Source organism: Globicephala melas, chromosome 8 (assembly GCF_963455315.2).
Source record: "Globicephala melas chromosome 8, mGloMel1.2, whole genome shotgun sequence".
Classification (NCBI taxonomy): Eukaryota; Metazoa; Chordata; class Mammalia; order Artiodactyla; family Delphinidae; genus Globicephala; species Globicephala melas.
Window position 1 is genome coordinate 89,684,673 of NC_083321.1, and position 21,972 is coordinate 89,706,644.

General features: G+C 39.5%; 1 protein-coding gene across 10 annotated transcripts in view; it reads right to left on the minus strand.

Moving 5' to 3' along the window:
• The window catches only part of USP28 (ubiquitin specific peptidase 28), a 56,740-nt gene extending 35,954 nt beyond the window's left edge, over window positions 1-20,786 (minus strand). For 7 of the 10 annotated variants that reach the window (XM_030837320.3, XM_060304068.2, XM_030837382.3 and 4 more), the window contains exons 1-3: window positions 20,546-20,779; window positions 7,276-7,353; window positions 6,131-6,263 (exon numbers count right to left, since the gene is read on the minus strand). In XM_030837320.3, coding sequence (XP_030693180.1) covers window positions 6,131-6,263; window positions 7,276-7,353; window positions 20,546-20,602 — 268 coding nt within the window. In that variant the 5' untranslated portion in view covers window positions 20,603-20,779. Of the gene's footprint in view, window positions 1-6,130; window positions 6,264-7,275; window positions 7,354-9,067; window positions 9,161-10,274; window positions 10,339-10,500; window positions 10,543-20,545 lie in introns of those variants that run through there. The other 3 variants (XM_060304064.2, XM_060304063.2, XM_060304070.1) reach the window with 3 other exon arrangements.
• Between the last annotated feature and the right edge of the window lie 1,186 nt (window positions 20,787-21,972).

Sequence of the window (21,972 nt, forward strand, 5' to 3'; positions counted from 1 at the left end):
TTCAACCTCCATTAAGGAATAAAAACTCCAAGCCAAGTAGAAAGAGAAAAGAGTATTTTTAGACTGAGAAAGAATATCCATGGAAAGCCCACAGCAAACTTTACACTTAATCGTGAAATGTTACATGCATTTCCTTTAAAACCAAGACTAAGACAAAGATGTCTGTTGTTGAGGGCTTTTATTCACCATGGTTCTGAAAGTTCCAGGCAGTGTGATAACAAAATAAAATAAATTTTTAAAAATAATAAAGATTGCAAAATAAGAAACAAATCTGTCATAATTCACAGATAATGATCACCTACAAGGGAAACCCAAAATAATCTATAGAAAACAGTTATAATTAATAAGAGATGGTTAATACCATTGTAAAGCAATTATACTCCAATAAAGATGTTAAAAAAAAAATAAGAGATGGTTAGATAAAAGATCAATGAACAAAAGTTGAATGAATTTCTATATATGAGCAATGAAATACTTAATTTATAAAGGAAAAAAACCACAAAGAACACAAAACAAAAAATCAAGACCTTGTGCTACTGGCATAAGAACTAACATATGGATCGATGGAACAGAATGAGTGGGACTGAACTGACAGTCCAGGAATAAACCTCACAGTTATAGTCAACTGATTTTCAACACAGGTACCAAGACAATTCAATAGGGCAAGAGTGGCTTTTAACCCCTCCTTCCCATCATTTACAAAAAGGAACTCAAAAGTGGATCAAGCCCTCAAGATAAGAGCTAAAACTACAAAACTCTTAGAAGTAAACAGGTATAACTTCATGACCTTGGATTAGACAATGGCATCTTCGAGATGACAATCAAAGCACAAGCAGTGAAAGAAAAGATTGGTAAATCTGACATCGTCAAATAAAAATCTTTGGGCTTCAAAGGACACCATCAGGATAGTGAAAAGACAGCCCACAGAATGAAAGAAAAATTTTGCAAACCATGTATCTAGTAAGGAACCTATATACAGACTACATAAACTCCTGCAACTGAATAATAAAAAGACAAACAGCCCAACTTTAAAAACAGGAAAAGAATTTCATTAGACATTTCACCAAAGAAGATACACAAATGGCCAATCAGCACATGAAAAGATGCTCCACATCATTAGCCATTAAGGAAATGCAAATCAAAGCCACAATGAGATTATCATTTCACACCCACTTGGATGGCTAACTAACAAATGTTGGTGAAGACGTAGAGAAGTTAGAACCCTGTGTAGTGCTGGTGGGAATGTAAAATGGCGCAGCTGTTGTGGAAGTTAGAAGAATGGAGGCTGGCAGTTCTTCAAAAAGTTAAACATAAAAAGTTTCATGACATTGATTTCTTGGATATGACATCAAAAGCACCAACAAACAAAAACAAAAATCAACAAATGGGACTAAATCAAACTTAAAAACTTTAAAGCATGAAAGGACACAATCAACAGAGTCAAAAGGCAACCTACGGAATAGGAGAAAATAATTGCCAATCATGTATCTGATAAAGGGTTAATATCCAGAGTATATAAACAACAACAAAAAATCAACTAATCTGATTTTAAAATGGGCACAAGGCTTGAAGAGACATTTCTCCAAAGACGATATAATATGGATAACAGACATATGAAAACATGCTCAATGTCACTAATCATCAGAGAAAATGCAAATTAAAACCACTATGTGATAATGCCTCACATCCATTAGAATGGCTATCAAAAAACAAAAACCAGAAAATAACAAGTATTGGCGAGGATGTGGAGAAATTGGAACCCTTTTGCACTGTTGGCAGGATTATAAAATAGTGCAAATGCTACGGGAAACAGTGTGGAGGTTCCCACACTTTTTAAAAAATTAAAAGTGGAACTACCATATCATCGAGCAATCTCACTTCAGGGGATATATCCAAAATGAAAAACCAGGGTCTCAAAGAGCTTTTTGCACATCCACGTTCAAATGGCACTATTCACAAAAGCCAAGAGGTGGAAGCAACCCAAATATCCATTGATGGATAAATGGATAAACAAAATTTGGTATATACATACGATGGAATATTATTCAACCTTAAATAGGAAGGAAATTCTAACGTGCTACAATCTGAATGAACTTTGAAGACATTATGCTAAGTGAAATAAGCCAGCTACTAAAGAACAAATACTGTATGATTCCACTTACATAAGGTACTTAGAGTAGTCAAAATCATAGAAAACAGAAAGTAGAACGGTGGTTGCTAGGAGCGGGGGACGGGGTAATGGGGAGTTACTGTTTAATGGGTCGAGAGTTTCAGTCCTGCAAGACAAAAAAAGAGTTCTGGAGATGAATGGTGGTGATGGTTGCACAATGACATGAATGTACATAATACCACTGAACTTAAAGATGGTTATGACAGTAACTTTTATGTGATGTGTATTTTACCATAATTTAAAAAATTGAAAAGAAAAAAAAAAGGAAATCCTGTCACATGCCATTGCATGGATGAATATTGAGGACATTATGTTAGGTGAAATAAGCTAGTCACAAAAAAATAAATCCTGTATGATTCCACTTATATGAGGTCCCTAAGGTAGTCAGATTCACAGAAACAGAAAGTAGAAGGCTGTTACTGGGGGCGGGGAGGGAGAAAAGGGTTGTTTAATGGGAATAAAGTTTCAGATTTATAAGATGAAAAAGTTCTAGAGATCTTTTATACAATAATGTGAATATACTTAACACTACTGAACTGTACACTTAAAAATGGTTAAAATGTGGGACTTCCCTAGTGGTCCAGTGGTTAAGACTCTGCTTCCACTGAAGCGGGCAGGGTTCAATCCCTGCTCAGGGAACTAAGACCCAGCATGACACGTGGTGTGGCCAATAAATTAATTAATTAATTAATTAAAATTGATGCCCCCCCCAAAATATCCATGATGAAAAAATTTTTTTAAAGATTAAAATGTAAATTTTATGTTAATGTGTTTTTTAACTACAATTAAAAAAAAGAATTCCAACTAATAAATTATTAAGTAATAGATAGATAAAATAGATAGATAAAATACTACTACTACTATTTTGAAATCTCCAGTAAAATAAAGAATCTAAGCAATAATCACCAATGGTGGCTGGAAATACTAGGTGGGGAATTTTATGATAAATTAATCAAACTAACAATCTGAACACACTAACAATTTTAACAACACAAAAAGACGGGGACCAGACATTATTTACTTCTTGATACAACAAAATAGAAGAAATACACACAACACTACCTATGACTTTATCATGCCAGATAAGCATCTAAATTAATAGGAAACACAGAGGACATAAAAATCCACTAAAGGATACCACAGGAATGCAATCATGTGGTATCATGCAAATCCTGTCAAATAAAATCCTGAAACAAAGGACTTTATTTCTTCAAACATTAAACTGCAAGAAAAAAAGAGAGGGGGACTATATAGATAAAAGGGATCTTAAAAAACCATTTCAAACATACTTTAATGTTTTCATTTTATGTGGATCATTATTCTCACAAACCAATTACAAACATATTGTTAGTGAGACAATCAGGGAAATTTCTACACTGGTATTTGATGAGATTAAGAAATTGTTATTAATTTTTAGGTGTGATAATATTGTTGCAGTTATGAAAAAGGAGTCCTGTTTTAGAATTTTTTTTTTAAGTTAAACACAGAATTGTTATATGACCTAGCAATTCCACTCCTAGGTATATATCCCAAAGAATTAAAAACAGATACTCAATGAAATAGAATGGAAAATATGAAAATCTGATATAACACAGAGCTAATACTGTAAATCAGTGGGTAAGTATAGCCTTTTCAATAAAAGGTCCTGAACCAACTGAATAGCTGGAGGAAGTGAGGGGGTGGATCGAACTATGTTTCTATCTTATGGCTTACCAAGATAATCCATTTCAGATGAATTAAAGATTTAAATGTGAAAAGCAAAACATTACAATTTTAGAAGAAAATATAACAGAATATCCTATAACTTCACAGTGTAGGAGTTCTTAAACAAAAAACACAAACCATAGCAGAAGATTAATAAATGAAAGCTATTTGTTAGTTCGTCACCATAGTGTAAAAACACAAGTCATCAATAAGGAGACGATATCTGCAACACCCAAGTCCAGAAAAATGGGTTAATATCAAGAATATAAAGTCATTATCAATAAGAATATCAAGAATCAATAAAAAGAGGCAAACAAACAGACAAACCGGCAGAAGACATGAAAAGAAACTTCACATGAGGAAACATGAATAGTCAAAAGGGAAAAGATGTTCAATCTCATTATTTAATTTTTAAAAATTCTAATTAAAAACAAGATTATCATTTCATATCAAAAAGACAGGCAACAATTTTACAATCTAACAAATTTGAGAGCAAGAGTTACTCTCAAACCCTGTTAGTGGGAGTATAAATATGTAAAAAAATCACTTTGGGGACTTCCCTGGTGGCACAGTGGCTAAGGCTCCGCACTCCCAATGCAGGGGGCCCAGGTTCGATCCCCGGCCAGGGAAACAGATCCCACATGCATGCCGCAACTAAGAGGTTGTGTGCCACAACTAAGGAGCCCGCCTGCCGCAACTAAAGGAGCCCACGGGCTGCAACTAAGGAGCCTACATGCCGCGACTGAGACACGGCACAACCAAATAAATATTTTTTTAAAAAATCACTTTGGAAAATAATGTCACTAATAATAGCTACTAAGTTGAAGATGAGCACATCTTAATACTCACCAATTACACTGCTAGGCATATACACTAAACAAACTCTTGCATACATGCACAAGAAACATAAATCAAAAAAGCTCACAGCAGCCTTGTTTAAAACAGCAAAAAAAATTCAAAACAGCCCCAAAGTCAATCAACAAATATATCAATTCTGTTGTATATTCTGACCAAGAAATACTACACATCAGTCAAAAGAAATAACTACAGGTACAACCAACATGGATGCGTCTAGAAAAGAAAAATGTGGATTGAAAAAGTCACTACGTGCACCGAAAGACATACACAAGAATATTCACAGCAGCATTATTCAGAATAGTTCAAAATTGCCAACAGCTCAAATATCCATTAACACCACCTTGCGCAGCTGATAGATCCCTCCTCCTGGAAGCCTCTTTGGCCTCCATAGCACCACTCTCCTGGTCTTCCTCCTACTCCCCTGCCCCCCGCCCAGACATCTCAACACTGGAAGATCTACTGCTGAGTCACTGAACCTTTCCTGTTTTCTATACCCACTCCCTTGGAGAGCTCATCCCTTCTCATAACTTTAAGTACCATTTACAGGTTTATGATTCCAGGTTTTATCCACCTCCAGCCCAGATCTCTCCCTTGAACTGCACAATTGGACCTCCACTGCCTTTTTGATATTCCACCTGGATGTCTAACAGGCATCTCAAACTTAATATTGCCAAAACCGATCTCCTCATTTTCCACCCCAAATCTGCTCCATCTGCAATTATTCCCACGTCAGTTAAGTGCAGCTCCATCCTTTCAGCTCCTTAGGAAACAAACCTGGAGTCATCTTTAACCCCTCTCTCTTTCACAACTCTCAGATCCTTTGTAAGCGAATCATGTAGAGCAAGCACTTGTCACCCTTCCACTACTGCATCCTGGCCCACACCGCCTTCATCTGCAATAGCTTCCTGAGTCGTCCTGGGCTCCCTGCTCTGTCCCACGCTCGCTATTCCCTCCCACACATTCTGTTCTCAACAGAGCAGCCAGAATGATCTTTAGCCAAAGGAAACCCGTTTACAGCATTCCTCTGCACCAAACTCTCCAATGGCTAGTCCTCTTAAGTCAGAGTAAATGCCAAGCAGCTATGAAGGCTCTGCAAGATCTGCCTCCCATTTGTTCCCTCAATGGGCTCATCTCTCACAGGGCAGCAATTCCTGTTTCTTTTGTTCATCTCCAGTGCCTAAAAGAGTGCTTGGCACATAATAGGGGTTCATTAAGTAAGTGCTGAATGAATGGAACCATTTAAGCGCTGAGAATTGTGCCTGGCGCCCAGTAATGGCTCAGTAATTAGTCATTATTACTACTATTTCCGAAGGGTTGATGCGATGGAAAGGACACTCACGTAAACTCATCTCTTACTCTCCGCTAGTTCAGAGCGGGACCAAGCCAGGATATACCTACTTGCTAATTCTTCTTTGTTGGCAGCACTGCCCGCTACTTCAGATGGTTCTGTAGCAGCAGTCTCCTGGCTGGGCTCTTTAACTCTTTCATCAGTGAGAAGGCTGACTGCCTGGGTGATGTCACCATTACTGGCCTGAGGGGAGGAAAAAAATAGAAATTTCAAAAGTAAAGCATCACAGCATTTAAAATAAGCAGCAAGTTAGTCTGGGGGTTATAACTCTTACTACCCTGGTGACATACTGAATAAGTCTAGGCATAATTCTAGGGTATAAAGGAGGAAACAGAGTACAGTGGAGGATAGTAGGTCTATTATGCTTAAAGCACTGCCATTAAACTCCTAGTTACAGGAAGGGAGTTGCCATGCTCTGATTTCCCACAACATGCAAACGAGAATGAAATCTCACTGCTTTGGATACTGTGCCGCCTGATTTCACAGAATTACGGCATGATGTATCAAGAAGGGGGCTGGCGATTAACACAGAGATTCTAAGTGAAGTCAGCCCCTACGGTAAAGGTGCCAAACAGTTATCATATTCTATAGTGATGAAGTGATGACCACACTTCTATTTCATCTTAACTTTTTAAACTTCTCTTAGGAAAAAATTCTAACATACACAACAGGAGAGGGAATGTATAATTGAACCCCATGTGCCCATCACTCAGCTTCGATAATTACCAAGCCCTGGTCAGTCTTATTTTACCTATTCTGCCTCTCCTCCCCCAGATACTCTGAAGCAAACTCTAAGTGTCTTATCATCTCATCAGTCAACATTTCAGAATGTATCTTTTTAATATATTTTAAAATATAACCCATAATGCTATCCTCACACAAATAACCAGTTCAAATTTCCCTGACTCAAATACTTTTTAGTTCGAATCAGGATCCAAAAAAGGTCCATACAGTGCAGTTAGTTGACAGGTACCTTAAATCTCTGTAGGTTTCCCCCCGCACTATGAGTCTCTCCCCTCCTCAACTTTTTCCTGCTCTTATAATTTACATGTTGAAGATACTGGGTCATTTGACCTTTAGAACTTCCGTCCTATACGTATGCACATTCATCTTGGCATAAATATAGCTTGAACTGACATAACTATGATATGAACAACAGCTTTAAAACCTGCTGAATAGAGGCCTTGAGACTAACCTTCAGAGCTTCGTGAAGAAAAGAAGGGTCCTGAATGCCTGTGATCTCCCTCAGCTGATTTAACAGCATTTGGCAGCTCTGTATTTGAGAAACAGAAAGAACACACACACGTGTCAATCGGAAAGTAAACCTGGACACGTTTAAAGAATAGACACCAGCATCTTGGGTAAACAGGCTTGAGACTTGCATTCTTTACTTTAAAAAACCAACAAGCTCCAAGGAACAAGGTACTTGACTGTCAGACACATTCTGAAATGCCAAATGTATTGCTCTTTTAAAAGCTTAATCATGGAAAATGCTTTTGGCATTTGTGGACGAAACATGAGTAAATAGCAAAACTACAAATACATAAAACATTTAAATGTAATATTCCAGCTTTAATGGATGCTTCAAGTGCCTCAGGTTTCTCTCTGTGAGCAGTACGTAAGTAGGTCATTATGAGGAGTCCAGGGAATTTGCATGGATGTGAAGATGTGCTATTTTAAGCTTCACTGCACATGCCATTTGTGTGTGTCATTTTTCACTGACATTAAGTTTCCAATCATGTAATTAACAAACGATACCACCAATGTTACATTTGAAACTTTAGGTTTGATTGCTTAAAAAAATGTATAGATAAAGCTAGAATTTTCTGAATTATAAATACAATTGCAGAGGGAATAAAGTATGGAATGTTTTCTCTTCATTAATCTGAATCATGGAAAAACCTTTCTTATTAACTTCCAGCTACAAGATCAGTTTATAACCCTTTTCAGCCTTAAAGTCTTCAACTGACAAGTTAACACAGACAAGTTAACACAAAACACCTATTTACAAGTAAGCTTTTCAACAATTTAAACAATTGGCTGGCCCAAGTGAAGACACAGTGATCTTACAGATGAATACTGAAAACGAAATAGCTCAAATTTAATCCAGCGAGAAGAAATCTAATTTATTCTTAACATTGTAGTAGAATGAAGCCCCAATTCAATACTTGATGCTTGACTGTCTTTCAGTTAGTACTATGTCTCCAAGAGGCAGTAGGCAGTCTAGTTCACTGCCAGCTGTAACAGAAACAGTATCCTCTGTTCTTCAACAGCTGAGGGCCCAATGCAACACTCAAGCAGCACACCACTAGAAATAACGAACTGAAACACCCCTGTACAGTCCTTGGAAAAGCATCAACAGTCTTTCTGTTCTAGTCACAGGTCATCGTCATAGGCTAGAAATGGAACCCTACCCTGCTGAGCCCAGCAGCCCTGGAGGCTGTGAGTCTGTCAAAGGCAGTCACCGCCTGGGCACTGCTAGAGTGACTCTCACACTAAGAGGTATCCAGATTTAACCTTGGAAAACACTGAAAACACAGCATATGATTTTTAGAAAAATAAAGTATTAAAAAGTTTGTTTCCAAACAAATTCTAATTCCACTGATCGTATTGTGTAAGTGTGTGAATCTATATAGGTCAATCATAACCAATTTTCTAAAAAATCCAAATCAATGTACCCAAAAAAGGGTGGAATAAAAGGAAGAGGAAATGGGTAGCATATCAGCCCTGCACTGGAACCAAGAAGGTAAGAGTGGGATAGACAATCACATCTTCACCTCAAATTACTCTGTGTACCAACTGATGCAGGAGTCACAGAAGACAATCCCGGTTAAAATAATAGCTCACACCCACTGCTTACTTTTAGCCAGGTGTTGTTCAAAACACTTCATATGTATTAACTCATTTAACCCTCATAACAAACCTGTGAGATAGACACTGCGCCCATTTGACAGAAAACTGAGGCATAGAGATGTTAAGTAACTTACACAAAGTTATTGCTAGTAAGGGGTGGAGCTGGGATTTGACCCCAGGCTGCCTGACTCCAGAGTCTGCACTCTAACCTCTATGCCATGCTGTATCTGAGAAAACAAAGAAAACAGGCAAGAATACCTATTTAATGCAAAACAATGCAAACATTTTATTCTTATATTTTGACCTTGATCTCTGCATCTTAACATGTTTCCTATTTTAGCTGCCCTTATATAATCACAATTTTGATTACTTAGTAGTACAATCAGTTCCAAATAAGCTACCATCAGGAAGTAGAGAGGTAAACACTATAATGGACAGAATCTAAGGTGCCATCAGTTATAAAAAGCACCATTATTTTATGCACCACCAAAGACAAAAACGGCTGCCACTTAAATGCCTTCATGACAGTGAAGTGTGACGAAGTCCTTCATGACAGTCCTAGGAGACACATGAACTGGTCACATCAGCTTCTTGTAGCTCCAAAATGTCTCATTTATGTTGAGAAATAGAGCAATTCACCCTACTTCCAGGTGCACTGCCTGGCATGCAATAGATAATTCTTTGGCATATTTCTCAGCAAAAACAAAAAAAAGCTTAAAACACCTATAGTATCTTCCTTTCTGAGGTCCCATAATGCACTTGATTGTAGCTTTGCAAGAAAATTTGAAACTGCAATCATTCCTCCAATGACAAATATTTTACTTCACATGAAATCAAATCTGTACCCTGCTGTTCTATTTCTATGCCTTTCTTCATAGTTTTTTCGATCTTTTTAAAGCCCTTTTAAATGGCAAGTAAACTAACCCCGCGGTACCAAGAGTGCATATAACCCGACTGCCATGACGGCAGGATTAGCTATGACTAAGCCCACACATGTGCAGACTATGGTAACTACACCACATGTGCTGCTTGGGTGATAGTAAATGTAAGGACCATCTCAATTTCAGAGATCTCAGAATGCCAAGTAAATGCTAATCAATGAAATACGGTATGGAAATGATAAATAATTTACTAACCATTACATTTGGCTGTGGGTTAAAGTCCTACTCCTCTGTCTCCACTTTGTAACAGGTAGCAGTGGACATTAACACATCTAGAATAATACACTCAGGAAAGGAAAATAAACTCTTCGTTTCCCTTTTTTAAAAGCTATTGGGCAGAGATGACAGCTACATAAAATCATTTTGTACAGTGTCAAGAACGACATTATATTCATCTTACCTCCTTCAAGAACTCTGGTCCCTCACTATCCTCTCCCCCTCCCATGTTGAGGGAACGAATGAGCCTGCAAAGGAATAGGACTTACTGGCTTTATCTGGAAACCATGTGGTTTCCTAACTGTTTTAAGTGAAATTTCTGCCTCTGTAAAGGCAAGAATCACACAACACACTAGCTGATTTGAATTAGCCATAGGACAGTGCTATTAACAACTGTGACTAACACTTACTGAACGCCTTTCTGTCAGGAACCTTAGATGCCTCACACACACATGAAATCCTTGGAACAACCCTAAAAAAGTTAAGAATCATTATCTTCATTGTGCAAATTAGAAAACTAAGGTTTACAAAACCTATTTTGTCATCAAGTGTCTTGAATTAAAAGATTAATCAAAAATAACTTAAGAGTCTGAATAACAAGTTTCACAAGGATTAAGCTATGCTAGTGATACACATGAACAACTGCTATGACATGACTCAGTCTTATAAATATTCAGGTAAACCTAAATTCTCACACAGACAACGCAATCAGTACTATATATGACATGTTAATTTTACCACAACAGACAAGCTAAGCTCATTAGGATCCTACGGTATTACTAACTCACAGTTTCTTCTGGAACTTTACAGGAAGCTGATTTAAATATTAACTTCACCCTAACTATGTTGCTACACATAAAGTACACACCCAACATGAGACAAGACAAAGCCTGTGCTCCAGTCATAATGAGGTCAAATAACTGGCAAGAGCCAACATGTTTGCACTTCCCTATAGCTAAATACACATTATTTTCATAAAACAAAGAGTACTCTCTTTTCTTGCCCAGAGGCAGTGAAAAAAGACAGGCACACAGAAATCTCTAGAAAGAAGGAACTCAAGCTTTCCGACCTCAACTACTCCGTGGTTTTGGTGCAAAACTTCTCAGGACTGAGGTTTTCTTAAAGCAAAGACAATAACTCACCTTCTAGTAAGCAATAAACAGGATTAGTCACCCAGTGAAACATTAAACTATGAAGTTTTATAGTCCTAATCCTACTGCAACTAAACTAAAACTCTTTGATCAGCAAATTAGTGAGATTACTAATCTCACAATCTTCAAATACCCAGTTTAGCACTGTGATGCTATAGTTATTTCTTATTATAATTTCTAGATTATTCCATTCCTTCAAACAGGGATGCTATTTTCATCATTCTCATGCACACATTTCCTGATCTCAACTGTCTCTTTTTACAAAGCCATTTCTAAATTTAAAACTAAGTACATAATTGATAAATGTTACTTTACTCCAAAGAACTACCAAGGTGTGCCTAATAAAATTCCCTCCAAAGTTAAAGATCTGGTTTTCTAATTTTAAAATAAAACTTAAATACCCAAGGAAAGCAAAGGAATAACTTTAGGAGTCAAAGAAAATATACAGCAGCAACTCCAGAAACCCAACTTATACAACAGGGTCTTAACAACAGTCTGAGACTGTCACTAACCTTTCCAACTTCCACGAAACAAGGAACAAGTCCACAAAAGCCCTGGTATTTTTTCAGTTTTTCTCCCAGCAACAACTCCATGTTGGTCCAATTTACTCATAACGTAGAAATCTAAAGTGCCTTATGACTCTACAATTGACAAATAGCATTTCTTTAGTGGATGAAACTAAATCTCCCAAGATGGGCTACTTGATAACTTATTTTAATGGTGCAAAAAATTAGGTACATGATGAAAATCACTGTTTCAGTTCATCAACTGGCTTAAAGTTTTTAAAAAGCATTAAAAGTTTTTAAAAGTTAGCTAATTCTAAATGGTATAGTGGGGTTTAAACTAAAATTAAAAGCAAGAAAAAAAAGAACTGATCATTATTTACTCAAATTTTTTCATCTTTTTTTTTTTCACATTCACTGAGTAGGAAATTCTAACAGCACAAAAAGATATAAAATGAAAGGGAAATTTCCCTCTTCCTCCCATCCAGTCCCATTTCCCAGGAGTAATCACTATTAACAGTTTCTGACATATCTTTCCAGAAATGGTCTATGCACACAAATATATTCTTTCATACTATATATCATGTCTTGCACCTTGTTTTTTTCTTACTTTTGAATACATTAAGACAATATTTTTTTCACTTCTTTAAATACATATGTGCCCCAACTAAATACAAGAAACAAGGCCAGGAAACTGTTACAATAAGGTCTTATGAAATGTATCTTCAAAAATTAAAGAAAATGTCATTCAGCAATCTACAGCTAAGGTTTATTGAGAAACTAAGAAAATATGGGAAAAGATATAAGAAATCAAGTTTACATGGTTATAATTTTAGAAATCTAACAGTAAAATTTTAAGTTATTATTAGATGGGCCTCAGTGTGTAGTTTCCATTTAAGGTAAATAACAGGGACCAGAGAGGTGATGTGGGATTGGATTATGAAGGGTTCTAAATGTCAGGATGAGTTTAGACTTGATCTAATGAACAATAAAAAATTATTACAGGTTCCTCAGCAGGGAAGAAATATGAGGGGTAAAAAAGGTACTTTAAGGGGATTCATCTAGCACATGTCAACAACTAGTTTAAAGTGGGATGAGACTAGGGAAAGAAAGCTTAACCATGAGTTATAGGGGTACTGAATAAACCAAGTGTGATGACAGAGGTAGGAAGCTGGCAGGAGAAATGGAAAGGTTGAGTATACTCTGCACATCTCAAAGAATGAAGAGATAAAGTTTAGCCAAATATTTGAAAATGGATGCCTAAGAAAACATGACTGATGAAGACATGAAAGGAAACACGTAAAAACCAACCAATGTAATATGCCACACTAACAGAATGAAGGGGATAAAAACACAGTTATCTTGGTCGATGCAGAAAAAATCCAACACCCTTTGATGATAAAAACAATCAGGAAACTAGGAAGAGAAGGTCATTTCCTCAACGTGATAAAGAGCCTTTATTTAAAAAAACTCGCAGTTAACATCATTCACAATGGTGAAAGACTGAAAGAGTTCCCCCTAAAATCAGTATGAATACAAAGAAGCCCACTTTCACCAATGTTATTCAACATTATACTAGAGGTTCTAGCCAGAGCAATTAGGCAAGAAAAATAAATAAAAGACACCCATACTGGAAAGGAGAAAGTAAAACTATCTCTATTCACAGATGACATGATATGTAAAATTCCAGAGAATCCACAAAAAAGTCACTAGAGCTAATAAATAAATTCAGCAAAGTTGCAGAGTACAGGATCAACAGGCAAAAATCAGTTGTGTTTCTATACAGCAGCAATGAACAATCTGAAAAGGAAATTTAGAAAACAATTACACTTACAATAATATCCAAAAGTATAAAATACCCAGGAATAAATTTAACCAAGAAGGTGAAAGACTTGTACACTAAAAACTACATAACACTGAGAAAGAACTTAAAGGAAACCTTAATAAATGGAAAAACATCCAAGTTCATGGATTGGAAGACTGTATCAGTCAGAGTTCTCCAGAAAAACAGAACCAATAGGGCACATGTGTGTGCAAGCACATGAAGAGACCCTGTATTCCTAGTTTCCTGTGCGTATGAATTAAGAAATTTATTATTAGAAATTGGCTCTAGGGATTATGGAAGCTGAGAAGTCCCAAGATCTGCAGTTGGCAAGTTGGAGAACCAGCCAAGGGTGTCATTCCAGTCAGATCTGGAAAGCCTGAAAACCAGGAGAGCTGATGATATAAGTTCCAGTCTGAGGGCAGGAGAAGACCTGCACCCAGTCAGGTGGGTAAAGTTTCCTCTTACTCAGCCTTTTTGTTCTATTCAGGTTTTCAACTGAAGGGGTAAGGCCCACAGACACTAGGGAGGGCAATCAGCTTTACTCAGCCTACCAATTCAAACGCTGATGTCATCCAGAAGCACCCTCGAAGACATACCCAGAACAATGTTTGACTAAATGTCTGGGCACCTTCTGGTCTAGTCAAGCTGACACATAAAACGAATCATTACAAAGATTTAATACTGTTAAGGTATCAATACTACCCAAAGTGATCTACAAATTCAGTGTAATCCCTATCAAAATTCCAATGACCTTTTTTGCAGAAATGGAAAAGCTGATCCTCAAATTCATATGGAATTTCAATGGACCCTGAAGAGCCAAAACAATACTGAAAAAGAACAAAGTTAGAGGACTCACACTTTAAGATTTCAAAACCTACTACAAAACTACAGTAATCGTGACAGTGTAGTACTGGCATAAGGACAGGCATATGGACAAATGAATAAGAAGTGGGAGTCCAGAAAAAAACTATACATCTATGGTCAACTGATTCTTGACAAGGGTGTCAAAACCATTTGATGGGGAAAAAATATTCTCTTCAAAAAATGGTACTGGGGGTGCTGTAGGGATAAGATTGATGGTGTTTAAGAGTACAAACTTGTAACAAGTACTAAAATAGTCACAGATTTAATGTACAGTTTATTGAATGTAGACAATAATATTGCACTATAAGTATATTATATGATAAATATCATTACAGGAGCAAACATATGATAATATACAAATTTTCCAAAGTAACATGATGTACACCTTAAATTTACACACACCACAAACAAAAATGGTGCTAGGACAACTAGATATCCATTTCCAAAAGAGTAAAGTTTGACCCCTACTTCACACAATATTCAAAAACTTACTCAAAATGGATTAACAACCTAAATATAAGAGCTAAAACTATAAAACTCTTAGAAGAAAGTTAAAGGTAAATCTTCATTATCTTGAATTTGGCAATGGATTCTTTTTATATTATACCAAAAGCACAAGCAACAGAAGAAAAAATAGGTAAGTGGCACTTCATCAAAATTAAAAACTTTTGTGCATCCAAGGACGTTATCAAGAAAGTGAAATGACAACCTACAGGATAGGAGAAAATATTTTCGAATCATAAATCTGATAAGGGTCTAGCATCCAGATTATATTAAAATTCTTACAATTCAAACGACCAAAGACAAACAAACCCAATTCAAAAAGGAGCAGAGGACCTGAACAGCCATTTCTCCAAAGAAGAGATACAAATGGCCAATAAGCATAAGAAAAGATGCTTAACAACATTAGCCATTGGGAAAATGCAAATCAAAACTAAATGAGGAAGTGAGAGAGTGGCATGGACTTATATATACTACCAAATGTAAAACAGATAGCTAGTGGGAAGCAGCCACATAGCACAGGGAGATCAGCTCAGTGCTTTGTGACCACCTAGAGGGGTGGGGGAAGGGAGGGTGGGAGGGAGACACAAGAGGGAGGAGATATGGGGATATATGTATATGTACAGAGCTGATTCACTTTGTTATAAAGCAGAAGCTAACACACCATTGTAAAGCAATTATACTCCAATAAAGATGTTAAAAAAAAAAAGCAAAAATGTACAATAACAAGTGTTTGGGGAGGATGTGGAGAAACTGGAACCCTTGTGCATTGCTGGTGGGAATGTAAAACGGTACAGCTGCTGTGGAAAAGTGTGGCAGTTCCTCAAAATATTAAACATAGAATTACCCTATAATCCAGCAATTCTACTTTTAGGTATATATCCAAAATAATTGGAAGCAGGTACTCAAAATATTCGTACGTGAACGTTCACAGAAGGACTATTCATAAAAAACAAAAGGTAGGAACAACTCAAATGTCCACCAATGGGAAAACAGACAAGATGTAATAGATACATAGAGTTGAATATTAGCCATTATTGAAAGGAATGAAGTACTGATACATGCTATAACTTGGATGAACCTCGAAAACATTAAACTAAATCAAAGAAGCCAGACACAAAAGGTCACGTACTATACAATTCCATTTACATGAAACATCCAGAACAGGTAAATGCAGAGACAGAAAGCAGACTGGTGTTGCCAGGGGGAGCGGGAATACGGAGTGACAGCTTAGTGGGTTTTCTTTTGGGGTGTTAAAAATATTTTGGAACTAGACAGAAGTGGTGGTTGTGCAATACTGTGAATATACTAAATGTACACTTTAAAATAGTTTTATATGAATTTATTCAACTGAATAAAAAGGGAAAGCTTTGCACAATCGCGCGCACGCACGTACACACACACACACACACACACACACACACAAGAAGAAAAAAGACAGCAGGAAAGTACTAACCTGGGCTGGAATACTGAAAAAGGACATATTTGTTTAGGGCATCTCAAGTCTAACCTGACTAGCAACCATCACGCAGCAGCTGCCAGCACCTATTCCCGCAGATCTTAAATTTGCCTTTGAATGTCTGGTATTTTGACCTCCCTTTTTATTATAAAGCCTTGATGGTAGAAATAGCACTAAGTAGCCCAGATTCTTAGCACACATTAGCCTCTAGGCAAATTTCAACTTTCTTGAGCATCAATTTCCACACCTGGAAACTAAAGTATACCATAAGCCTTGACAGCACTGGTGTGACTATGAAGTGAAGTAATGCATACAGTAATTGTTACTAAAATGAAAAAATGATTTTTAAATGTAAACTATTGTGACCTGCCCATCTAACAAAACTCATCTAGAGGTTGTAGTAAAAATACTGATATCCTAGGAGAAAACTGCCTGTGCCAGGGTTTTGGTTTTAGCACTTACTAGCTGTGTCACTTTGCAAATTCTACTTCCTAGTCGCACTAAGTTTTACTTCATAGGGTTGCTACATGGAGTCAATGAGAATAAATGTTAAAGTGCTTCATAAACTGTCAAAAAAGTCTGGAAGCAGGACAAGTACAAGGTGGCTACAGCACACCCAAAATTTCTACATTTCTAACAAACTCCTAGGTGATGTGGATGCTGCTGGTCCATGGACCATGTTCTGAGTCGCAAGGGAGCAGAAGTCAGTGAAGGTGCCTGGGGGTTAGGTTCGGATAAGGAAGATGTAAGAAAACTTAGGCATGTGAGGAGAGACATCTAAATCAGGGTTTCTTAAGCTCAAAATTATTGACATTTTGGGCCAGACAGCTTTTTGTTTAGGGGGGACACTCCTGTACACTGCAGGATGTTTAGCAGCATCCCGGGCTTCTACTGGAGCATTCTCCCCCAGTAGTCACAGTCAAAAAGGTCTCTAGACACCAGTGATTTAGATTCATCTCTAAGAAATGAAGGGAGAAGGGAAGGGTATCTCTTCCACTGAGAGAAAAAGGGATGCTGAAGAGGGGGGAAAAAAAACCCAAATATGAGACAGAGAGCTCTTAAGGTATCAGCAAGCTCAGTTAAGTAGAAAGGAAGGTTATCTATTTAGAAAGAGTGCAGGGAGGACTGAAAGTTTAAAACATCAGGAAGAGAGTTCTAGAGAGTAATAGAAAGGATCTGACCCAAAACAATGCGTCCACTGACTAAGAAGTAGGATCAGGGATTTCCTGGGCTCCGTGGAGTCAGAAGTGCCTGGGTTCAATCCTGGCTGTACCATTGACTAGCTTGGTGACCTTCGGCAAATTATTTAACAAGAAAATTTCCTGGAGTTGTCATAAGTACTAAGATAATATATGTTAAATTCGTAGCACAGAGTGTGGCATACAGTACATGATCAATTAATGTTATCTACTACTATTATCAGCGTCATTATTTTCCTTGAAAAATGTTTCACTTGGCTATTGCTTTAAATTTCTTGGATGAAACAAAATACATGGAAGATCTTGCCTGGTGAGGTGTTACTTGTCAATGTGTTTTATAAATTTACTAAAAGTACTGTGTGAATAGAAACTGTTTGTAGCTGGAGGCATGAGAGTTGTGGAAGCCAACCAAGCACTGACTTACTGATGTTCCAAAAATCACAATTAATGAGACAAGGTAAAAGAGGGTGTAAAGGGCTTCCCTGGTGGCGCAGTGGTTGAGAGTCGGCCTGCCGACACAAGGGACACGGGTTCGTGCCCCGGTCCGGGTGGATCCCACATGCCGCGGAGCGGCTGGGCCCGTGAGCCACGGCCGCTGAGCCTGCGCGTCCAGAGCCTGTGCTCCGCAACGGGAGAGGCCACAACAGTGAGAGGCCCGCGTACCGCAAAAAAAAAAAAGAGGGTGTAAAGCCAAAAAATCAAAAGAAAGCATTAAATTTTCACGGAAACTGACAGGTTTTCACAGGGCTTCAGTTAGCAGAACGTGTGATGAGCCCTAGTTTAGCTGCCAAGGACCACAGGTTTCTAAGAGCCAACCTGACCTCAAGTTGTAAACTACAAAAACAGTAAACATTGCTGCTGGCTTTCATCTAAGTCAAGAATTGATTGAAATAGTACCCTCTTTTAGACTCGAGTACGTACTGAGAACATATTTCAAGAGTACTACGTTTTTCTTGCACTCGAATCTTGGACGGCTATAATGGGTTCTGCCTGTTCCATGTACAAATGACCAATAATGGAAGGGAAGCATTCTAGGTTTTAAATAGATTTAGTGTCAGGGGAGGAGAGCTCCCCTCAATTACAGCAATGAAAGATCCTTTAAGGGCAATGTAGAATGCTTCAGAGAATTCAAAATAGAGTCCACTCTAACATGAAATTTATGAAGATTAGGAAGAAGATATTAAAATCTTTCCTCTGAGATGTGAAAGGTAATTTCCTCATATAAGACTCCTTCAGCCTAGCCTGCTAACTTCAAGCATTTTACATTAGCAAAAACAAAAAGGGCAAACATTATCAAGCATTCCAAGCTTATCATCTGTCTGTATGGGGCGAATCACTGAGAAGAACAGTAAATGTCATCACTCTACAGGTTGCCAGGAATCAGGGTCCTCCAGCTAGCCACAGCCACTGGAGTTCCAAATCTTTCCAAAAATAGCTATGACTTATATACAAGTGTTCATCAAACACCTCACATACGAACTCTTAAACAGAGAGTGCTGAGACAATGGTCACCTATCAAACTGCGGCAGAGGTAAATGCAGTTGCTGCTCACCAAAAGGCACATGGTGTCAACCAACGAATTTAAATGACTTGCTCTCCCTTAAAATAGTCTCTTCTCCAAATCAACATGACTGTCTCAAAGCTAAGATTTTCCCATCTGTTTTTAACTCACTGTCCTAAAAACAAATAGAACTGATCTCTGAAACCAAAGAAAATCCTGACTCAGGTTCCAACAGGCATTGGTAAACACCTAACAATTTTTCTATTACAAATCAGCACATGAAACACCATCTGCCTACTTTCATTTTTGAGTCCACGACCCAGAGGTATCTTTTACTACAGGAGTTTAAAAAGTAAGTGCGGTCACTTTACACACTATTGGTCTCCCGAGTGCCTGAAGAGGAAAAACAAAAAGGCATAAAAGGTTTCTCACGTGGAAGTATCTGACAGCTCTGTACTGTAAATATTTTATGAAATTCCCCACTTCCAAACTCGCATTTAAATACGTGGTACAGGATTCCAATTCTGTCTTGAAACAGCTTAACACTTGATGGGTGACGGGTAGTCTTAAGTTATAACATTCCAAAGTAACATTAGAAGACTTTCTCAAATTGCCCACTTCCCAAGTTTTTTTTCGCACAGACATTAGCCGTTTGACTTTCTCTCAAACCAGTATTCTTTTACTCTCACCACCTTAGCCCAGAAATCCTCGTATTGATTTCAATCTTCTTAGATAATAGAAAAGGGAAAGCATTATCAGCATACCTTGTATTCATCGCGCTGTTCTGTTCCTCCCCCTTCCTTAAAAATCTAGAGTGATGAATGCAGTAATTGGGAAGGCTGCTTTCTGCTTAAAAAAATAGGGGTGTGTGTGGAAGGCATGAAGTGGTAACAAGGACCCCTGGTCTTTCACACGGTGTAGATAAATCCTGGCTTTAACTTAGGTAACTTCGGTCTGCTTTAGACTCTTAGAACAGCACTGCCCTAAAACGGATTCGAAAACAAAAACAAAAAACAAAAACCACCAAAGCTGCCCCTTTCGGAAGTTTCTCACCCTTGGTCGGGCGCCAGGAGCGCTCTTCTTAGAGATCCCTGATGCAGACAGCCCACGTCCAGCCCTTTATATTTGATTTTCCAAATTAGCTAATCTCCCTCGAACTTCAGCCCGTCCCCGAACCCGAAGAGAGTCCTCAATCTCTGCGACCGAGCCTTGCAGAGACTTCACCCTCCTCCTCGAGCCCCGGGGCTCACCCCGGCCGGCGCGCCGCCCTCTCCCCAGCCGGGCCCGGGAGCCCTCCGCAGCCCCCTCCCGCCTGGCCCCGCGCCGGAGCCCCGCAGGCCCGCCCGCCCGCGCCCCGCGCCCCGCGCCGCTCCCGCCCCGGCCCCGCACCCCCTACTCCCGCGGGACCCGGAGCCAGCCCCCCCGGCTCCCGCCCGCCGCCGCGGGGCCCACCGAGCCGTGGCGGTCGGCTGCTCCGGCCGCGTCGTCCTGCTGCAGCTCCGCAGTCATGGCCGAGGCGCCCCGCCGCAGGTCACCCGCCTCCCGCCGCCGCGGCCAGCCCAGCCTCGCCGGAGGAGGAGGAGTAGGAGGAGGAAGAGAAGAAGGAGGAGGAGGTAGAGAAGAAGGAGGAGGAGGTGGAGGAAGTGCTCCTGCCTCCGCCCTCCACCCCGCTAGGGCCCCGCCTCCACCCCGCCGCGCGCCGGCGGCTCAGCCCACACGCTCCGCCCCCGGCCTGCGCGCGCACGCCAAGCGCGCGGCCGAGGGCCGAGCCGCTCTTTACGTGCTCCCGCATACGCCGGCATATGACCCGGCGCCGGTCACGTGACCCAGGCCCCGCCCGCGCCTAACGGTCAGCGTCTGCCCCCGAGCGGTGTGTTCTGGGCGGTTGACGCCCAGGAAATAGTGGTGTGGGTTGTGGACACTGTTTTCGCAAGTCTCCTTCTCTGCCGTCGTCCCTCAAACCTGCTCATTTCTAGGACTCACCACCGGCTCAAGACTCCTCACAGACGAGTTCAGGCTGCTCCCCATTTGGGGAACCTGTCTAGGGACCGCGTAATAGAGGGTTTTCCACCTGGCGGTGGAGCCATTTCCAAGTCCAGTGACACGAAAAATTTATCATCCTTGAGAAAAGGAAAGGCAGAGGCTGAATGGAGTGGTCTGACGGGTAAAGCTAACCAAACGGACCAGAGCCTGGATTCACTGGTGCTCAGGGAAGTGCCCTAACACCGACCTGGGCATGGGGAGCAAGAATTGCCCAGTTTTCCCATTTTAGATTTTATGGCGTTCAAACTAAAATTTTATAGGGTTTTAAGTTTGAGCCAGATGCTTATGATGGCACATTAAGAGCTAAGGTGTCCTCAATTGGGTCGTGTTTTCAACAATTTGATGGAAATTGTAACTGCTAAACCCTGTCTCACGTTTATTCACATGTATCGCAATGACGATCCACTTGGCACACTTTGGTCCAAATCTGTGTGGAGGCTGGGTAGGGAAGGGCCTCTTTTAGAGGGTAGTGCTTATCTGGTTGCCCTGGTCTAGCCCTTGGGCAGCACCTTCAGTGTGAATTTTATGTGGATGCTGGTCTTTCCTGTGCTCATGTGATTGTGATGTTTCACCTGCAGGCGTTTCTAGTCTGCATGGAAGCACAGCTTGAGGCATAAGGAAACAGGTACAGAGCAGGTGCAGCTCCCATGGGAGACCTGATTATTCTCAGGAGTCTAGACCACGACTGCTGCTACTTCCTTCACCTGGAGATTCAGGGGGTCTCTTTTCCCTGGCAGGTAAACTGGCAGCGTGATCATAATCTTCCAGGTTCAGCAGGCTATGTGTTTATGTCTGATGGTTGTAGGACTCTTTATGCTTGTGGCTTTGACTTTTTT